At 36.4% G+C, this 22,632-nt stretch overlaps 1 protein-coding gene across 1 annotated transcript in view; it reads right to left on the reverse strand.

The window, feature by feature from the left end:
• Nucleotides 1-22,632, reverse strand: part of MALRD1 (MAM and LDL receptor class A domain containing 1) — a 229,868-nt gene that overhangs the window by 202,420 nt on the left and 4,816 nt on the right. Inside the window, exons 3-8 of the mRNA XM_030944073.1 lie at nt 18,602-18,696; nt 18,359-18,520; nt 14,328-14,421; nt 10,571-10,714; nt 6,881-7,038; nt 273-365 (exon numbers count right to left, since the gene is read on the reverse strand). Of these exons, the coding sequence (XP_030799933.1) occupies nt 273-365; nt 6,881-7,038; nt 10,571-10,714; nt 14,328-14,421; nt 18,359-18,520; nt 18,602-18,696 (746 nt within the window). The remainder of the gene's footprint in view (nt 1-272; nt 366-6,880; nt 7,039-10,570; nt 10,715-14,327; nt 14,422-18,358; nt 18,521-18,601; nt 18,697-22,632) is intronic.

Consider the following 22,632-nt stretch of genomic DNA (forward strand, 5'->3'; position numbering starts at 1 on the left):
TCCTGAGTTGGCCTCAGATGACTAATTAGAATCAGATGAGATTTTTATTCATTTTCTTGCATATTATTCAAATGCAGCAGCTTCTGTATGTCATGTTTGTGTAGATGTTTTCTTGAGCTACTGCCAGAGATTTACTCACATTGAAGCAATGAAAAAAAGCAAGACATTCAATATACACACAATTTTAACAAATTTTTAGGCTTCCCAGATGATTTACAAACAATGAAGTAAAGCATCTTCAAAAATTGAGCACATGCCTTTTTCATTCATACCTTTATATTTTCTTGTCCTGTTGGTAGGTGTATATTCACTTTGACCCATTCCTTCTTAGTCATGATGTTGCTTTCCCACAAGATATGCTCCTTCTGTAAAATGTAAAAAACAATGTTATAAAGATAATTTTTGTTCCTCCAGAAATTATTAATTATTGAGGCCATTTTTCATCCTCCATCTTTTCATCTCCCAGCCAAACAACTACATGTGTTTATGTGAAAAAAATACAGCTTCTCATATCCATTTGCAATCTTTGCACTGAGGTCTATTGAAGAGATGTTTACTGTGACTAAACAGACTAATAATATAATTATCAGGAGTTGAGTTGGTAGAATTAACATTAATTAATATGTAAATTAAGCCATATTATTCCTGAATTTAACAATATGTTTCCATGGTGTTCTCTACATAAGCTTCCTTTCATAAATAACTGCTTATATTATGTTGTGTAATTAATTAGATTTAGTTCTCTTAGAACTCAAGCTCTGGTCTGCCAGAATTACCCAATCAATTGAGCTAATTTTTTTTTTTTAATCTGTAAAGCAAGGACACAGGGTAACACCTAACAACTTTTACTCATGATCTGAATTACCTTAATCCTCCCATTTTAATTCCACCTCTTAAAGGTAACAGGAAGAGTGCTACATATAGCAAGGCTCCCTGTATGCAAGCCCTTTTGATTCAATAATCTGGCAGAAGTATCTCACACTCACTCTGCTTCTGGTCATGAGCCCACTTGGAGCATACTGAGGCAGAAAGGAAAGAAGGCAGAAATTTGAACTTTATATACCCACACAAAATCTTTTCAAGAAGCAGTTGCAAAATAGAGCAAAACCAAAAAGACAGAAAAAACCCGCAGGAAAAGTTTAGGCTATACATACAAACAGACTCACTATTAAAAATATCAAATATTGAGACACCTTTTAGGAAGCTGCAAGGTATTGGTCATAGCTTTTCCACAAAGGATATTACAGAATTAGTGGCAGTTCAGGAAAAGATGCAAAGCAGGATAAGAGAAATGGAGTCTCTTGTATGACAAGAAAGTATAAAACAATTTATCTTACAGGAGATTAATAAAAGGGGTTATTATAGGCATGTGAAATGTTATCAGTACTATAGACAAGGACAGTTATCTTTTTTCCTGTTTTATAATATAAAAGAGAGGAGAAATGTGCTGTCTACTGCTTGATAGGCTGTGAGCCAGCAGAAGAACATTGAAATTATTTGTGACGTACAGACAATTAGTGCTCTTTTCTTACCAAGGCCATTCTGATATATTAGCAAAGCTGGAAGATTAAATCTCCATTGAACATGTGTTCAAAGATCATCAAAAAAAAAAAAAAAAAGAAATGTTGGATAACTGCAAGACAAGGCCAAGGCAACACACTAATTCCAAACACTCAATGACAGAAGAGATCAAATTGGATAAAGCTCATGGCATACTTGATTTCAGAATTAAAAGTCAGCTGTGAGTTTCTGCATTAGTATAGGATGTATTTGTTCAATTCTTTACATGACATATTCAGCAAAAGTCTTCTGATATTGAGAACACCTCATTTTGTGTAAAACTTGCTTCATTTTGCTAAATAATTCAGCTTCTAAAGGAAATCTCTCAGCCTAACCATATCTTAGGCACATATGAGACACAGAAAAGGATGATGTACTAGGAACCATATTGCATGGAAGGTTAAAACCATAGCCTGTGGTTAAATTTCTGCTTTTATTTAACATGCTCCCTCCCCACCTGCATGTACAAACCCTTCAAACACATTTGTATATCTTTTGGGAAGCACTGCATTTGCTGAGTATTTGACTGGATGCACCTTGATACTATAATTTTGTTCACGTTCAAATAACAGCTTGGAAACCCAGCCCCATGACCATTTTTCTCCCAAGCTAATTTTACTACAGCAGTAGTAAATAGCTTGTAGCAGTAAACTTGAGTTTTCTGTACAGTAGCCAGACTTTCTGAGACTTTTATTTACACTAAAAGCTGTAAGTCTCCTCAGATGAAAGAGTATTTTAAGCAGATTTTACCCTGTGATTTTATACAGCTCTAAAAATGTCAACAATATCATTTTCCTTCCTCACAATACTTGTAGTATTCACCCTGCTTGTCCTATTCTTCCACCTCTTTGCTACAAATGGGTTAACCCCTCTAGCACATTCCTTGTGTCACTAGCCTTCTTCCAAAATATGGAAGGTGTTGCTTTTCCAGTACTTTCCTTCAAGATTTATTTTGGTGATGCAGGGGAGCGGTTGCTCAAGATAACTTTACTCTATTCCCCTTACTGTGATATATTACTATCAATAAACAACCTTTTGTAAAGCTAAAATGGGCAAGAATTGTTCCTTTTCCCCACAATCTTTTTTTTCTGACATAATGCCACTCAGATTTGAAGGATGGAAGAGAAATCACAACTTTTTATAAAGGTCTCTATCTATAAAATATTTTTATCTTTTTTTTTTGACATTTCTCTATCGATACCTGCACTGCTGTGCAACTGCACCCATTATTTTGTCCCTACTTCTCTTTCCAGAGAGTAATTTGCAACAAAAGCTTATTTTTTCCCCCACAATGATTAATCAACTTTACCTTCTGTAGAGGAGTGTACTCACATGACTTTTGCAAGTGTTGTTGAACACACAGAAAAATTTTAGTGCATTAGGATATAAATATACTTGCATGTATAAGCATTAGTTGAAATTATCTTTTACTGCCTAATTTCTGGATCTTTTAAAGCCATACAAGATGTAAAGATTAAGGCAACAAAAGGAAGAAAAATAAGCCCATTACTTAAAGGGAGTAACAAAAAAGTAATGAACAGCAAGTGATAGACTCAACATGATATTATTTGGTTTCCATTTTTACTGAAAATATTAAAATTTATCTGTCAGTTAACAGACAGTTAATTTTGCTAATTGAATGTACAAACTGGGGAATGAGATGCTGGAAAGCAGAGCCATAGAAAGGGACCTGGGGGTCCTGGTCCATGGCATGTTGAACCTGAGCCAGCAGTGCCCTGGCAGCCAGGAGGGCCAACCCTGTCCTGGGGGGCATCAGGCACAGCATGGCCAGCAGGGCAAGGGAGGGAATTGTCCTGCTCTGCTCTGCTCTGCACTGGGGCAGCCTCACCTCCAGTGCTGGGGGCAGTTCTGGGTGCCACAATATAAAAAATAGATTTAACTGTTAGTGTCCAAAGGAGGGCCATGAGGATGGTGAAGGGCATTGAGGGGAAGCTGTGTGAGGAGCAGCAGAGGTCTCTTGGGTTGTTCACCTTGGAGGAGATTAATGGAAAACATCACTGGAGTCTACAACTTCCTCAGGAGGGGAAGAGGAGGGTCAGGCACTGATCTCTTCTTTGTGGTGACCAGTGACAGGACCTCAGGGAATGACCTGAGGTTGTGTCAGGGGAGGTTTAAATTGGATATTAGATAAAGGCTCCTCACCCAGAGGGTGGTGAGCACTGGAACAGCTCCCCAGGGAAGTGGTCACAGCACCAAACCTGACAGAGCTCAAGAAGCATTTAGACAATGCTCTCAGTCACGTGGCGTGACACTTGGGAGCGTCCTGTGCAGGGCCAGGCGCTGGACTTCAATGATGCTAGTGTGTAACCTTCCAACTCAGGACATTCCATGATTCTGTGAATATTTTATGTCAGTAGAAGAGTTAATATTGCTAAATGGGAATTCAAATATGGACCAGAATAGACAAATAATGTTAAAAAATACATATAAGCCAGCAGTACTAAAACTGGAATGGAATCACCTTTTTAAATAAAGGTTGCGTACTGGAAGGGATATTTTACTATCAACAGCAAGTTCTGAGAACCTGAGGACAATGTGTAGGAAATCAGACAATTGGAGAACAAAGGACATATATGGCAGCTAAGGAAAAAGTACAGTATGCAATTATAGCCAAGATGCTGAACAACTCTTAAGACACTGGAACGAATTGCTAGCAACCTTGTAAGCAGCTAGAGAATTAGAAACTGAGAAACCTGTATTAGCTGCTTCTGATAAGGAGCAAATTGTGTTTAGCTGTGTAGTCTTTTTTTTTAATCATAAACAGACTTGAAAAAATAGTTATTTCTCTTCATTAAGGTTTTTAAACAATCTCATATAACACATGCTTTAAAAATTGTGGTGATTTGGTGTAATGAAATGTGTGTGTGCAAATAGAAATGTAAGCTTATTTCAAAGAGGAAATGTCAAAAATTTTCTATTAAACTAAAAGAAAATGATAATAAAGTTCTGCATAGATCTGTTCCAGAACCTGATATAATTATTGTGCTGGCTAACTGACTCGAGAGTGTAAAGAGTCAGATGAAAAATAAATTCTAAAACAATATAGAAAATACTATATTGGGAGGAATTGCAAGCACTGTGAAGAACAACATTTGCATTTCAAATCATCTCAGTATGCAGAAACCAGTTTCCAAACCAATAAGGCAAAGTTCAAAGACATATGAGTCTCAATAAAAAAAGAAAAATCAAATAGTCAAATGCAGTAGTGTTTAATGAAGGGCAGTTTGGCAAGCCAGCAAGAAAAGAGGAAAAGCTGCAGATTATCATGGACTGCAAAGTAAATGTGAGTAAACAGCAGGTTACTTGTTGACAAAAAATGTCCGTTTCCCTTATCCTTCTTCATACCCAAGAGCAATCGAAATTCCCTGTCTTACACTTGATATCTCAATGTCTAGATTAGAAAATATGTTCACTCATCTTTGCTCTCTCTCTTGAAAGAGTGGGGAAGGCCAGGGATAAATTTACAACACCTGTGTCACTTATCTCTAAGAACAGTACTGAAACTGTACATTGAGTATAATCCAGTCTCCAGGGGTGTTGGGCCTGTCAGTGCTGAGATTTAGCAAGAGTTATTCAAAGACAAGAGGTTTTGATCAATAAATACAGTGATAGGATGTGCAGGAAACTGCAAGGTACACACAATTGAGAGGCTGTTTTGAATGACATCTTCCAGGACAGCAGCTCTGTTGTTTTCCAGGGTCAGAGCAAGTGCTCAACCCTCACTTCTGGTTCTTACTATATGCTAGTTTTGACAATTCATTTGTCTTTTGTAAACAACCTAATGATTCAGTAGCAAAATGTGAAAAAGCCGACTTTCCCTTCTTTTCATTTTAAGAAGTCTTAAACATGAGTGTGTATGTTGTTTTATTTTTCCTGAAACTACCAGCAGAAACTTTTGTTCCTGAAGATTTTTCTGGCAAATTTTGCAGTATGAGTGACTCACATCATCTTTAACTGTGTGCAATAAATACACTTCTGATTGAAGGAGAAATTCAATAACTAAAACATAGAAGGGCTAAGAGAATCTGTGGAAACAGAGGGGACTGATGTAATAAATGCCAGAAATTGTTCTTCTAATGAGCATGTAAGGACCAGTTTATCAATTAATTCAATCTAGGCTCCTAGCTCTATGGGAACTCATATGTCATATGTCAGTTTTTTTATGGTTTTCACTTACAAAATTTGCTCTGTTTTCAGGGAAAACAACTCTTGAATTGGGTCCATTGATGTTACTTAGGTGAACTGCTGAGATCAATATTCCTATTCTGTCTCAAGGTTGCTGCAAGTGTCATACCTAGGGATTTATTGGCAAGTATTATGGCACAAAAATCTGTGCATTCTGACCAGAACACTGATTATGTTACAATTCCCTGACACACTCATAGAAAATACAACTATTGGCTTTTATAAATGAAACATGAGCAAAAGTCTGGAGTTGTTTTCATGAATATTCAAAAACACAATCAGAAAGAAAGAAATTGTTTCCATTACCTGTTCTTATTTTAAGACCTTTTGGTTGTGTTATACTTTGGGGTTTTTAGCTTCTAATCTTTGTGATTAATCTTTTTAAATATGTATATTGTTGGGTGATAAGAATTCACCTCCAGCATCAAGATATGAGAGCCATTAACTGAATGAGAGCATCTCTACTGATCTTGCTTTCATGAAGTGCAAAGCATCAATACTAACCTATCAAACCAGACTTCCAAAAGAGAACATCCTAATAGTAGAAAGTCTCTCAAGGTAGGGGAGGTAAGAAAGATGGAAATAGTTAGCAATGCTCAACTGATATTTGTGTTTCATTCTGGCAGGGCTCTTTTATCTACTAATAGGTAGAAGAATGGAAAAATTACTGCTCTAACACTTGGGCAAAGCAAAGCAGGTGTTTAATCAAGAACTTTCCAGCTATCCTGAATCAACAACTTTTTTTAATATGTCTCCATAGACAAAAACACCTATTTTCTTAATTCCATAACAGGAAGAAGGCTAGAAAAGCTGTTACTATAGATTTCCTCCTTGAAATCTGCAATTGATTTAATTCTGTAATAGCTGGGTTTGTCCTTGAAACCTTAGTGCAGAACATTCACCCATCAAATCAGTTCATAGCTGAGATGGTGAACACCCAGGCTTTGCAACTGCACAGACCAGTGGAATTACTGGAACACCAGTAACCAAGTTAGTTTGTGCACAAACAGACTCAAGGGACAGGCAAGCAGCAGCAGGTGTATCTTGCATTTTGTCTGATAACACCTGGGCTGCCACACTTTTACCTTTTGGAAATGAACAATTTTCTACTTACCTGGTTCATAAGCAGTACTGCCTTGAGAGCACTGCTATCTGCCATGGAGTAATGAAACTGAAAACGGCAATTTTTGCTGGAGCAATGACACATGGAGCTGTTTAGATGGGCCCTTTCATATAATGCCTTGTCATTAGCTTCTAACCACTCAAAATGGCCTGAAGAAAAAAGGAAAGAACATAAACGTCACTTTTTCGCAAAACTTTTTTTTCTCAGTTGTTAAAAATATGAACTGCTCTCATGTAATTCCACCAAAGATCCATTCCAGCAAGAATCAAATCTGATCATCATGCTGATGATGTGACTTGGATATCATCTATTTCCTATTAAATAGATAAATATATATATCTTCATTTTACTCACAGATAGCCCCAGCAACCACGAATTACATCAGTTTGATGGTATCTCAAAGTTTCAATTTGCATGCTTAAACCTGCAAGAAGTCCCAGCTCAGCCTCCTTACATTTACAACCATTCAATATGCAATGACAAATATATGTGGAAACTGGGCTTTCTTCCCACTGTGGTTTTTGGGAAATACGCTTTTCACAGCAATGCTTAAAAAACAACCAAAGAAATAAAGGTCATCTGCACTACTGCTACAAGAAGCAGTCACATCTCCACCATGTAATCAAGGTCTTTACTCCTCAGACAGAACTTCTGCAACAAAACATTGGAAGCATATTGTCTTTCCATGTGGAGCAGAAAAGCAATTTATGCTCTGCTTGACCTACTGGCCCTTATAAAAGCATTCCTACAGAGATCTAAGGAGTTCTCCATCCCCTTAACAGTGTCTATTAGTTCTCAGAAATAAAAAAGCTAAATATTTTTTACTAAATATATCAGCTCTTTTAGGGGAAAGAGTCACTGAAGATTTTGCTGCTTTCTGCAGCAACTATTAAAATAATAAACAAGGACTGATTAGAGGTTTTAAGTCCGCCGTTTCTATGTTTATTTCTCTAAATAAAACTTATCTCAAATACAAATGTTACACAATCTCAAGGTGAAGGAAGATAGTGTCATTTCACCAAAAAAACCCCTAGTTTTTATAAAGAACTTCTATAAACATTCTTTTCCTTTTGTTGCCTGTTTAGTCTTGTGTTATGCAATGATTTACACTGTAATATATTCTTGAAATTTCCTTGGAGTTAAGCTCGTAATTTCATGCCCCAGCAACTAACCTGTATATAAGAAAATATTGTAGATTAAACCCAGATTTCTCTTTCACAGACATGAACAAAGCATCTACACGTCTGTGACTGCTATCTTGTGCATAAGAGGAAAATGCAACACTAGAAGATATGCTACCAGTTGTTTATCTAACTTCAGAGTTCTCTGATGCCATTATAAAACCAACCAATTTTAGTTTCTGAGCCCAGCGAAAATTAACATTATTTTCTCTCCTTTCAAGTACTTGAATATTTAAAAGCAGGACAAAGAGGAGTTGACATGATTTTTTCACAAGAAAGCAAGTGCTGTGCTCTAGATATACCAAAGTCCTATGGAGCATCCAGAACGAGCCTGTATCCAAAAAAGCATGCTTACTCTACTTTAGGGAATGCATTTTGTGCAAGTATTGTGATTGCTTCTGCTTATCCCATGCAAGAAACATAAACTATGGAAACTATGATGGCATACATGAAACATATATAAAAAAAGAAAAACAAGTAAAAATTACCTTCTGAACATATTACAGGGGAATATAAAACCTCTGTGAGAACTTTTGACATCAGAGAAATTAAGAGGAAAAATGATAGATAAATTGCCTACAATACAAAACTAGAGAAACAAAGCAATAAAGAAACAAAGAAAAAAGGCTTTCCAAGGATGGAAAGTATTTTATTAAATTTAGGGATACAAGCAAGGGAGGACTATTCAAAGACTGTAAGAAATCTTTTCTTTATAAATATAGTTGTTTATAGACCTCTTCTTTATAATTTTATTTCTTAATTCTCTTCTATTTATAGAAGCAAAAGCTTTGATCAAAATCATAATATAAAACTTAGTCAAGCTCTATTTGCATTGCAAGTTTGAGTCCTCAAGCATGGTATTTTTGCAGTTTGCATACCATGTCTTTATAGAACTTTTTTTATATTCAACCTCTTTATTTATGTCTCGACACATCTGCATGAATAGAAAATACTGAATGTATTGAGAGGTCAGCAATCACAATTCAGATCTTTCAATACTTTTCAATGTTAGTAATGAATTAAATTCTGTGTGTTCTTCTGATGTTTGTTTCTTCACATATTTTCATTTTTCTTTATGACTTAGAAGCACAGGGAATTTCCCTAAGCAGGTGGGGAAGTTCAGCCTACTCAGTAGCCTGTGCATATCCATACAGTAATGCCCAAGCACCTCTGCAGGAAATATTTCCAAATATGTTCTTTTTCCATAGACAGGGCTTGTAATACATTCTTGTAAAAGCCCTTACAGAATTTCAATATCTTTTGTGTTCTCAATATTGCATTAAAAGGGAAATCCATACCCATTACTAGCCCTTAAGAAGTCATGTTAAGGTGTGTCACAGATAAAATGACTTTCAGGGAGGTTTTTCGAATAAAATCGAATGAAAAGTCTCTTTTTTCTTAGATACTCCAGTGGAAATTGGAAGATGATATGAGTCTTCTCTTCACATTTAAGGGGAAAAAAACCTGCTTTACTCTATGCTCTTCATTATGCATACCTGCAAAAATGAGTTTTAACATAGTGTATACACTCAGGCACTTTTCCTTGCTATTCAACAATAATTTGACTTATGATTACTAGAATGTATTGAAATGCATGCTATTTTTTTTTTTAAATAAAAACAATATCTAACATTCATTCAGCTTCTATCAATGAGATGTGCTCCATTTCTGTGGGTTCAAAGTTCAGGCAGTAATCTCCACAACATCAGTTCTTCAAAGCTGCATCACAAACTGTACTATAACAACTAGCAGTACTTGACCCCACTGAAGGCAGCCTCAGTACACAAGGCAAACACTTAGCAGGCAAGACAATTCCATCTCACAATAGAACACTCAGAAATTTACATCATTAAGCTTTCAAAAACCTTTCCCATAAACCCATAGAGACATACTACACAGTGACTGCAAAAACAAGTGATGCTCTTTGCTTCTTAAAATTGCATCTGGACTAACATTATTCATTTTAAAGGTAGGACACTATTTTCTAGAATAATTGTTTATTTACATTTGCCCTAATAAAAGGTTTAAAATGAGATTCCAGACTGTATGCTCAAGCAGAATAGTACTACACAAGTCAAACTGCCAGGCATCAAAATGAAAACAAAACAAAAAACCACACACACACAAGGGCTGGAGGCATAGATGAATTTGATTTGATTTAATTTAATTTCACCAAATTCTTGCTCAGATCTCATAAAAAGAATAAACTGGAAAATAAATCAGCTATTAGTTTATAATAGAATTCTTATGTTAAAATATTTCATGAATACCTGAAAAAAATTCATTAATTCTTACAATAAAATATTTTCTGTCTTACCAGAAGGACTGTTCATGATGTTCTTATTAAACAGCCAAAACAAAACCTAATTTACGTACAAAATACATACAAATACTTTCTGTAGTTTTGTTCTGTTTTGGTATTGAGGCACCATCTTGTCATAAAAAGCACTACACTCTTCATGACAGCTAGTATGAATTTTGAGTTAAATTAAATGCTCACCTTCAGTGTTGTTGCTGGAATCCTCCAGGAAGGAACTGGAGGCAAGCTTATGCCCAGCTTGCAGCCATGCCCCCTGAGCAGGCTCAGCTGCCTGGTCTGAGTGCCACTCACACATGCCAAGCTCAAAAATGGAAATCTGTGGTACTAAAAGACAAAGAAAACCAATCACTTCTTAAGTCATTCTTTATGAGACTATTCCCCATTAGAAATCTATGCTTATTACACTCCTTGGCAACATTTCTGCTTCTTCAAAAGCTTGCTTCAAAAGCCCTGTGTATCCCTGATTGCTGCCCTGTACTTCATCCTGACATCTTTAAATACTCTAAGAAATCATTCCCTCAGGACAGATGCCTCTTTGAAAGCAATGGAGTGCTCTTTATGTTAGCCAGTCATCACAACCTTCATGAATTCAATTCTGCAGAGAGAGTTGCCAGGTAACATAAAAACTGACATGCAGTAATAAGAAATACCTATTTACTTTTCTAGGTGATAGCTACAGAAAAATCGCTTTTAACAGGTTAAGCTCGGCAGCATCTCCACAATACTTGTAAGAGAATGCTTCTTTTTAGAGACAGAAGGATTCTGAATGCATCACCACATATTTCAGAGAGATTTTAACAGTATGCCTGGCTAGTCTAGCTGCCTCAGGATTTTAAGCAGGATTGCACTATGACAATGGAAGTTTCACTTCTTAATGTTATTGCAGGGAAAGGTAATCTCCTGGTTAAGTCACAGTATCAAATAACAGTCAGAATATCTCAGAGAAAACACAGAGATTCCTAACTGTACGGAAAAAACACTTTCAGGTTAGTTCACATAGATGTTATTGTCTCCTTCATCTGAGAGACATTGTATTATTCACGTTACTGACACTTCAGTGAAATGGGCTGTCCAGGCAGTGCTGCAAACCTTTCATTTCTTCCTTGTTCTAGTGCTGAATAAATGTGTGCTGTTTTCAAACCACGTGTATTGTGTGAGAAAGAGCTTGTCAAATACTTGTTTCCCACAGAAAATGCAAAATTCCACAAAGATTTAGAAAAGGATGGATTTTGTCAGATTTCAACATGTAAAAAAAATTTGCAAGTTCTTTCAAAAGGAATCAAGATCTTCTTTTAACATTTTTGAAGTAATGACACAAAACATTTTGAGTCAGTCTGTGGTTTTTTTCTTTAATTTAGTTTATATATTTTTGAGGGTTTTTCGTTTCATCAAACTACCCATTTTCTAGCTCTTAATGCCACAGCATGTCAGACAACAGTAAGATTAGTATTTTGGATTTTCTGACTCCCATCCCTGTAGCAGTTCATCTCAAATACCTGCTTCTGTAATATTAAAGGCTACGTCTCTGCAGGATTAGAATTAACTAAGGAATTAAGTTTAAGATTTTGTCAGTTGAAGTATTCATATTGTATTTTTGTCAAAATTTATACATTATAAGTAATACATAAATGATTACTTCAATTTTCCAGAAAAAAACCATATATTTGCAGTGAGGCTTTGTCACTTCTGCATTACAAGTGACTTAAGGAGGACAAAAGCATTCTCCCTTACAGAATTCCACTTTCATGCCTTGGAGCTCTTTGCTTTCATCTCTATATAGAGATGAGAAGGACACTCTTAGTGGAGCTCTTCACATATATAATTTTTTGGAAGTTGAGAGGGAATTCTGCAGAGCAGCCACTTGGATAAGAATATGAAGCCTTTGAACAGAAGGCCTACTAAATGCATAATTAAAGGAGATTTTGCATTATGTGTGTTTAAGAAAATAACTTCATCTTTTCTATTTTACAGCCAAAGATGTTTTCTGTAGCTCATACTCAAACATATGATAAAGAGCTGTGGGGGTTTTGAGTGATAACAAACAATGTGGCAGCAGTTGGGAAAACTACAAACTGTAGAGTATCTTAAATTGCTATACAGATGACAGGGTTTCAGTTGCATTTTTTTCAAAGCATGAAGTTTAGTCTTTAGGAGAACTGGACAGCAGACTGAAGTGGGGCAGTTTGGGAGACAGGGGATAGAAGGGAAGAACCTAAAGCATAATGAAATTACTTTTATATTTAAGAATCACAGTTTGCATCAAGAAACTCCCGAAAGCACAAAAACTTGAGATATTTTATTCACAGCCCTAAAATCATAGCCATGCTAATGAATACAGGTGTCTAGGTAATCTCTTTTGTGCATTTGTACTGGGAATAAAAATCATGAGGAATACATTTAAAATGCAAGTTTTAACTAGGGATTTCATGAAATTAAAGTGGTTTTCATTAAAAGTCTACTTTTCCAGACATTCCATAAGGACTAGTGAAAAAATTATTTCAAATTCAACCGACCATTAGTCTGACCTTTTGCTTTAATTATTGGAAGATGTTCAGTAGTGACGTTTCTCTTTCAGGGAGAAAATTAGGATTCTTTGACCCTGTTTTTTGGCTGCTGTGAGCCATTTAGATGTCACCTAATGAAGTTGACTTCTCCTAATGAGGAAACACAGGATAAGAACTGGCTCTTATTAGAATATACCTAAGGCACTTGACAGTGCAGCAGCTCAATCTGTGAGGCACAGCACGGAGTTCAACAGCTGCCATGTAAGCTAAGTTTAACATCTGGATTTATAAGATATGGTGAAAACATACATAAGTTTCCTCTTTTTTCCTCCTCCATCTCTTTGAAATAGTGTTTCATCTCATAGCTGTGGTTTGTTTGGTTGATTTTTTTTTTTTTTTGCTTTAGAAGAACTTTGTTGAAAAACTCAGTGTATTTTTACAAACAGATCTCCCACAGCAACTGGTTAAACAAGTACATAGATTTCTAGAATTATAAAAATCTAAATATATATATGCCTGCTGGCATCATTAAATTAGGGTTTGCATCTTGCTCTTAATATGATCTGCTTGAAATTGCTTAGCACTGTAACAGATTGATACCCATGTGCATCTCTTTTCAATAGTATTTTCCTACAGGGAAATTTAGAGAGCATTATTTAGAGTATGGTACACACAAAATCAACAATGTAACCTAGCTTGGTTTGTGTCAAACACTGCTTTTAATATCTCAAGTTGAGTTTAAAGTCTAAACCCTCTGTGCCCATGCCAAGAATAAAAGAAAGAAAAACAAAGGAGGTGCTTTGAATCAGAACTGCACTCACCTGAGGATGTGACAGAGGTGCCAGAGGGCAATACTCTTGTGTAATACAGAGCAGCAAGCAACTTAATTTATGCTAGGATGGGTAGCACTCCTTTTCCATACAAATACATTGGGTTGAAAAGGGAAATAGGAAATGTTTTGCTGCAGAATCCTGACACGCAGGGATGGTCTGACTGCAGAGATGACCAGCCTGACATTACAGCTTGGGATGTAGCAGAGCAGAACAGCATAACCCCACTGCACAGCTGAGGATCGGGACCTCCTTGCATTTAGAAATACACGAGTGCCTTGGGAATCTTCCTAGTCAGCTCCAAAGCTTTGCCTGAGCTGGCTGAGCACGTCAATTCTTCAGCCAAAACCAGTAGATCTTTTTTACCCCTGAGCCCTACATTTATAATGTATCAGATTTATTAAAGTATTGTCTTTCTTTGTAATTGTGTTTACATGTGAAAAGACAGATGATTGTTTAGGGAAATGAAAATGAGCCAAATGAAAACACTTACAGAGTTAAAAAAACCTTTGAATAGCAAAACAATTCGATTGCAATTTCTCTTCTAATCCAAGGAAAAGAAAATGTAAAATGACCTGGCTCCTTAAAAACAGATATTCTTACCATGTGCTATAGAACATCCTTCACTGAAGGCGATATCATCAATGGCAACACTTTCACCTTTTCTCTGGGTCTCCACCATTCCCGAGAAGATAACCTAAAGGGATTAACAGGAAATCAACAAGAAACAGAGTTTATCAGTGTCACAGTCAAAACAAAAAAACCCACACAATATATGCCAGTCAAGTCCATGGACTATCTAAAGGAAATATGAGAACTCTAATCACACATTTAACAATTTTGGAGGATTATCATCCTGGCTTTTTGACACATCTGTGGCTTTTTCACCTGAGCACAGATAGGTAGGCCAATCATCTAACTCAAGATTAAAGTAGAATTTAACAGGAAGGATCTGAAAATCACAATAAAATGCCTTAAAATCTAAGCAAGGATCATGACAGTTAAAGAATAGAACACAAAGGATTTTGTGTTTTGTCAAGTCAATATTCCACCAGAGACTGGAAATATGAACATTTTATGGTTGATTTCAGAATTTCTCAAAAACCTGGAGAAAAGTCAGAGCAAAAAAACCCATTATTCAGAAGCCATTTTAGGCAACACAAATCTTGAGGAGTACTTGGTTGACAGCTATTGTGCTCTAACATTACAACAATGGGGGTTGTTTTTCTCCCACCAAAGTCTTCCATACACAAGAAGTTACAAATATTTTACTTTTCCACTTTAAGGGCAGATTTCAATCCACTGTTGTAAATGCACAGACTATTTCACATTTTCTGCAGTGGTGTACAAAGGAACTGACTGATCAATAGCAGTCCTTGGGAAAACATAACAAAAACATACCAATCAAAACAACCCAGCTAATCAATCTTATGAATAACACTCCTTAAAATATTCCCTAGCCACATCTTGGGATGAAATAGTTCCAGGATTTTGCAGAGTCCTGGAGGCAGAATCTACCTAGAGGTACATTCTAGCTCTTATTAAGGAATTCACAGTGTTAGCAATAATTTTTCAAGCAACACCTTGAGAGTTCATATTGTGCATAGTTTAACAGATTGATGCAGAAACCCTATAAATTACCAAGAACTGAGTTTTTCACCATGCAAGATGACACAACTTATCCAATGATACGACCATTTTGTTATAAATTGGAATTTTTGAGGGTTTTTTGAAATGTTTTGTCTTTTGTTTGTTTTACTGAACCTGCAGTAGGCTTGCACAAAAATGGCAGCCATACCACATTCTAAAATATGTTTATGTGAATGAAATGAGCATCTTGGAAATTTGCTCATTCAATTTGTTTCAGAAAACAGTATTTTGAATTCTTGAATTCTTCTGCAATGATATGTGCCGTTAATGTGTACTTTCATGACATCACCACAAGGACAAATAAGTTCCTAAAACAATATAGTGCTATAGTGCACTATTTTATAATTAGAACACCAGAAATATTATTTAACATCAAGGATTTGACAGATATTTTGCCTTTGCACAGTGACGTTTCATTTTGAATTCAAAATTTGTTTATTAATAACTTTATTTAAAATATATATCTACTTATAGCTTGCATTTGGGGTTTCATAGTCAGATTTTATTATATAGTGAGAAAAAGTGATTTAGACAATCACTAAAGAGGGACTAGCTCACTTTGCTGGAGCAAAATCAGAGGCTGCTTCAAGTCCATATTCCATCAGAGCATACAAAGTCTGTGTGAACCTGTTTCCACAAAACTCATTCACAGTCTCTCAACTTCCCGTCTTCCGGAAGATAATATTACTGGATGCCTCCAGATGCTCTTGTGTTTAAAAAAGATTATCCAGGCTTTATCTGGTGCAGATAACCAGCTAACCTTCCCTAGGTTCATTCCAATAATAACCAAAGTGATTCACACCCAAGTTTACTCCAGCAAGGAACCGTTCCGTTTTCCTTCTCACACAAACTCTAGAGCTCTTTAAGCTCACAAGTCAGTAACAAAAAAAATCTTCATGGCACTATTTGCTCATAGCTGCGATGATATTTATCTATGCAATATCTGTGAGCACCAGATCAAATGAACATTGCAGCTCCATTGGTGGCATGGAAAGTGCAGGGGGACTGCAGGGTCTCAAACACGAGCTGGGCTGGCTCCACAGCGCAGCCACAGGAGCAGATTGCAGCACAGCTGCAAAGCACGAGGTGAAACAGGAATCAAGCATAAAGACAGAAATGAACCCCAAGCCTAGAACCCTTTTCCTTAATGACGTCTGGGAGACAAATATTTGTCCTCAGTAAATCAGAGCAAAAGTAGCTTGGAGAGAATACCATGATAGAGTTCTCCAAAACTCAACCAACACAGACATACTGAGCTTTCTGCTTGTTCAGTAGTTAAATCACTGGCAATCTCTGCATCTCAGAACTCCATGAAATGAAGATTTTTAAATGCCAAACTAAGTTCTGTATTCCATAAATATAATCCAGACTCTTAGTAGGAAGAGACGTAAATATTAAACAGTCAACATCAAAATGAGTGAAGAAAATAAGCGGGGGAAGTTCAGAGGTAGATATTAATTAAAATCTCACTTCAAATGTGTTTTTAAAATTGAAAAAAGTACTAAAGCAACCTATTTCAAAGTGATTTGTATATCCAAATAAAAATTATTTTTCTCCCATCATTTTTTCCCCATAGAAACATTAATAATCAAAACTTTATCTTGAAAAATGCCACAGCTATCCCTGTAGGTTTGTCACATAAAACAAGTGCAAAAGGGCAAGTGAATTGCATTCACTTGTATGACAGTGATATCTTGCAAACTGTCACTGGAGCAAAATGTGCAAACAGAAGAAAATTTACTCAGCTTCAGACTCTAGGTTTTGTGGGGTTCTGAGCTGTGTTTCTTAAGTCAATAGTAATGATTACTGCAGTAAGTTTGACACCAGCTTCTGGACTCTGCCCATCAGTTCACTTGATAGAGGCCAAAGGATAACCAGGTTTGCAAGCAATAATCTAATTAGGATTGGACCTAGCAATTCAGAGGAATAGATGCCATATTATATTACCCATTCCCAGACTAATTCAGTTTTCCAAGTAATAAAAATGATGAAAAAATAAATCTAGAAGGAAGCCCTTCCAATACAACCTCAGATTGCTATACATACATTCTTATCAGGTAGAGGTAAGTTGCTGATTAATAACAATGTTGATACTTGTGTTGAGTTGGGTACAGGTCTTTTGCAATATACATTCTCAGAAGAGTTGAGCAGGCCAGTATTACTTCAAAAATCAAGATCCTGTTGGATGCTTTAGCCCAATATGGAAGCCAAGTAATTATGGCGCTCATTTGGTTTATGGAAACGAGGTTGTGCTGCCATGCCTTCAGGTTTGCACGCTAAGCAACTTCACAGTAACTGCTGTAGCAGGAAAGCCCTCTCATTTTCTTCTCTGCTCCCCACTTTCTCTCCAGTATTATGCATAGCAGTGAGTGTACATCCCCCACAATATTATAGCCCTAAGTTACATTTAATCTGCTAATGTTTTTCATAAATGCACATGCAAAAACATTTAAATAGCTATGACATTTGCATTGTTTTTCAGTAGCTTTGAGCAAAATTAAACCATTTGCATGTGTTCTGTGACAAAGGCTCAAAGCTGCAATTAATAGTTACTGCAGAGTTTGTCACCTGCAGAACCCCTATAAAACAGTATCTCATAGTATAAAATGCAGTTTTCTATATAAATGAAACCTTGGGTTTGTCAGTCCAGTTAGACTGAGGCTAAGAGAATACTGTACTGAAAGTTAAGATCACAAGTATCTCACCTCTATGGGCTGGTAGATAGTTTATGGCTCAATGAGACTGCTTTATTTGAGACACGTGCACAGTTTATGCAAAGTTTGGTGTCAGTGTTAACACCATTAAGAGTTAAGAAAAAGTTGCATTTGTTAATGCAAACTATGATCATCAAAATGGCTTTTTTCTCATTTACCTCATGATAGTCCCTTCTTTTCAATTACAGTTTTCATGCTGACCTATTAAAAAGACCCACCATTTATAAACCATTTAAGAAGTGTCCTTTAGAGTAACCTCAATTTACTAACCTCAAACTTTTCGGTGCTATTGATTGTAATGGTATTCACGTTCCACTGATTTCGTAGCTCTCCTGAAACTTGCCAAATGTTTGCAACAGTATCTTCAGAGAGCTTTCGAAGCCCCACCATTAATGTTCTGCTCATTTGACTGACCCAATAATGGAATCTAATCTAGGAAAAAGAAGAAGGTCTGATTATTCCAGGGAAGTACTATGGCAAACAGTGTAATACAAAGAATGTGCATCAAAATACCTGACAAAGGTGTTCTTCATCAGTTGGAAGAAAAACACTTGTTCTTAAAGCTGCAGAAGAGGATTGCATTTCAGAGGACAATGAGAGGAAATAAGCTATTAAAAGGAATAAAAATAGAAAACTTAGAAGCCTGGAAAAAAAAACAACAATAAAACAAGGAGAGCAATATGCACGGCTATAAATTAATAACGAAAAAGCCAACTGGAATTGTTTCACCAGAAAATATTAATAGCACTTGTAGCCATTGTGATCCAAGCTTTTTTCCATATTCAATATTGTCATGGTGTTGCTCCATGTTCCAGCTACAATTTTAAGCAGGATTCCAAAACATTTCATGTGGTGATATCTTGAATACTCAGCATTTTGGGATAAAGTGAGACTAACTCAGAAAGCTGATCCAAAGACTTTAAGCTCCAATGATTGAGTACATAATCATAATATATTTCATGCCCAAATTTCCAACTGCTGTAAACAACAATACACATTTGTCATGACAGTTCAGGTCTTTGAGGAGGTGGTGGTACATGGGAGAGAAGACTGGTGTTTTTATAGGTTGAAAATTTGTGGTGTCTGGGTTCTGGCTGCTCAGAAAATTGCCTTGAGAGAAAGATGTGGCATCCCTATATATTCCAAATATAAAAGGTTGTCTTAGTAATTTCAAAGCTACCATTAAAGATGCCATTATTATCCATTTGCAAAAGCAAGTCCTTGCTTCACTTGAAAGTGTAACAGCTCAAGAGGAGTCAGTGAACTACGGTTGTTGCTATGCCCTCTGACTGATTGTGTCTCTTTCTGACAATATTGTTTCAGATCCTATGACAGATGGAAGGCAACCACCCTATTTCAGGATATCAAATACTATAAGTCAAAATTTGGCCCTTCCTGAGCATGAAGATTTCAGAGATGTTAGATGCTAAGGATGCAAGATGAAAAATAAAGAATAGAAAAAGACTCAGTCTATTTTTAATTCTTTTTCTTCCTTTCTCTTCTCTTCCCCTTCCCAAAATCCAAACAATGCCAAGTAACTTGTCCTCTGACATTAACATGTGAATGAAAGGAGGAAGATGAAGGAGAAAAAAGGCCAAGCAGGACTAAAGGGAAAAAAGTCCTAAAAATAAAGATTAATACATTCACCAAATATCAGAGGATAGACCAAAACATCTAACTACTGAATTTATTAAACTACCCACCTTGACCTCTCATCCTGGTGTGGAACTGGAAAGCCCCTGATGAAGTACCACCAGCCCAGCTCAGGGCTGGAGCCAGCTGAGCAATCCCCCACAGAGGAGCACTTTGCAGCCTGCTACCAGGGCAATGGCCATGCTGCCCCCAGGTTTTGGACCTTTCCTGACTGCTCAGGCAGTGCTTTCAGAGCTGCCAGCTGCAAGGGTATTGCTCCTACCCACAACAGATGGCTTGGTGTCTCTGCAGAGCCCTGTCCCTGACTCCAATCTGTTCCATTGCATGTTAGCTTCCATGAAATTTTGAGTTTTTTTCTTTTAGTTCTCTAAAGATGGATGTGTCTAAGAGTAAAAAAAAATATTTTTCACCTGCCACAGGAATATTAAGTTTTACACAGATAGGGAAGAAATACTAATTTTAAGAAATTCTTTGAACAGTCATTTCACATTACACCTCTGCATAAAGAATAGTTTCATCTAGTGAAATCAGGTCATGGATTTTTTTGTGGTTCTTTTAGAGTGGTTGTCACTGGTTTGTCCAATTACTTTTTCAGTGAAAAAAAAAATCCATGAGAGACAGACGTAAGGAAATATTTTGGGTTTTAGTAAATGATTACATAAATCTTCAAAGGAGTTAAATTTACCAAGGGATCTTTGCTTTTCTGCTAATGTGTGTGTTTTATCCTGATGGCAGGAAGTCTTCCTTTTAACACTCTACCATAGAGCATACTCTGCTCAGTTGTCATGATAGAGAATCATCTCTGGGTTTTAAGCAGGAACCAACATAAAACTGATTACATAGTCTGTTGAGTCACCAGCAGTGGGAAAACTCAACTCACTGCCATAAGAAGATAAATATTTCCTAGGCAATTAGAATCAGCATTTAGAAAATGAAAGTGCAGTTTAGACATTCTCCAGGTAGAAAAACAGAAGCAAATTAATACAATGCATTTGAATCTCCTTAGCTATTCAGTTCACGGATCTGAGTATGCAGCCTCTCAGAAAGCTGAATAGCTACAAGTATTTGAGCTTCTTGCTACCTGAATAAAATAACTTAGATTAACATGACCACTGCACAATTCAGACCTGGCAGATACAACAGTGACTGAAGGGCCAAAACAAGTAAATGTGAACAATACAGGTGACTGAACAGTTTGCTTCATCTGCAGCAAACAAACACTTCAGTTCAGGATTCTCAATCTTTTGCTGGCTTTGGCAGTCTGTACAAGTTACATTTTCCCTTCCCCACCAGTTTTTATTGATTATTAGTGTATTTTTCTAGTGTTTGCTACATCCTGATGTGGTGTATACTAACAATCATGCACAAATTCTAGAAACTTCAACTATGGTAAGACTGTTGCCTGGCTAACCTATCTTGGTTCTAGCCAAGAGTTTGCTATATTTGATTTTCATGGTACTTTTGGTGTGTTTTTAATGTGGTTTTTAATGAGAAAAGCTTTATTATTTTAAACCATTTCACAACTTGCATACATGAAATAAAGCTTGCCTTTATGAAAAAGGTTTGGTAGCTGCTCACATTTTTGTGCCAACATTGGTTTAAATCAACATTTATTTAACAGCAACCTTATTTTTGGAAGAATAATACACTCAGCAGGATGTGCTTTTGAGATACACACAAGCAAAAACTGAAGTTTTTAAAAGCACATCACATATAAAAAATTTCCTAATTGCAGAGTATCATGAGAATTTTCCACTGTGAAATGAGAATTTGCAGTAAAACCTAGAATGGGGTTCTGGTTGCTGTTTTCTTCAACAAAAAAAATTAAATTTGGGGTTCATTTTCATCTGCTGATTTCTAAGCAAGTTGTCCATACATTCCCCTTGAAACCACCAATTTACACTCATCATTATTGGGAACTTCTACCTGTTTGGTGGTTTATGCAATGTGCAGGAGATGCTGCTTTAGAACAGTGCAGATTTCCACACTCCCAGATCAACCTAGCTTGGGAATGAGGGGTAAAGCACCTGGGCTAATCACAACAACACCTACATCTCACATAGGATTCTCTTGTACATGCTCCAAGGCATGCCTGCCTTCAGGTGCTCACCATGAGGGCTTCCAAAGCACTGCTTGTGCCCAGGAGGGATGAGAGGGTGGGGTGGAAATGAAGGGAAAGAGGATAACAGAATATATGCAGAAGAGAACTAAAGAGCTATTGTATTACAGTATGTATCACAGAAAGAAAAGCAGGGTTAATCTGACTATAGGACAAACATAAAGGGTATATTTTGTCTGAGGACAGAGAAAAAGAATTACTTATTTGAGAGACACTATTCAAGGTAAAGTAGAATTTTAAGAAGATTTAGAAAGAAGCTGGCTCAAAAAACAGGCTATCAAAGCTTATCCTGTCTCCAAATACAAAGTCCTCTTCTCTCAAAATATTTGGAGTAGTAATATTAGCTACAGATGATAGATACACACACTCCACACATTTACTGGTCCAAGAAAACACGAAAACAAGTCTCAAATTTTATAAACGTTGCAATCATCAAGACTGAATTTATCACCTAATATCTCCAAAACAAGTAAAGATCACTCTGGTAGGTAAACACATTTTTTTGAAACTGATTACTTGCTCCTCTATGATAACAGGAATTGCTTACTGAAATACTGTCTTTCTCCTCCCCTTTCTCCCTGGAATTCTGGGTTATTGTAATTGCAATCACCTTAAAGATGCCTCAAAATCACCTCAAAAGACACAAGTGCTCAGGAAACATGTGGCAGAATATAGTTGAATAATCAAGAAATTAACAAAATTTAGTAAATTAAATAGAAAACTACATAGTATATAAGAGTCCATGGTTTCCCCAAAGATCATGAGGAGTCGT

This window comes from Camarhynchus parvulus, chromosome 2, assembly GCF_901933205.1.
Source record: "Camarhynchus parvulus chromosome 2, STF_HiC, whole genome shotgun sequence".
NCBI lineage: Eukaryota > Metazoa > Chordata > Aves > Passeriformes > Thraupidae > Camarhynchus > Camarhynchus parvulus.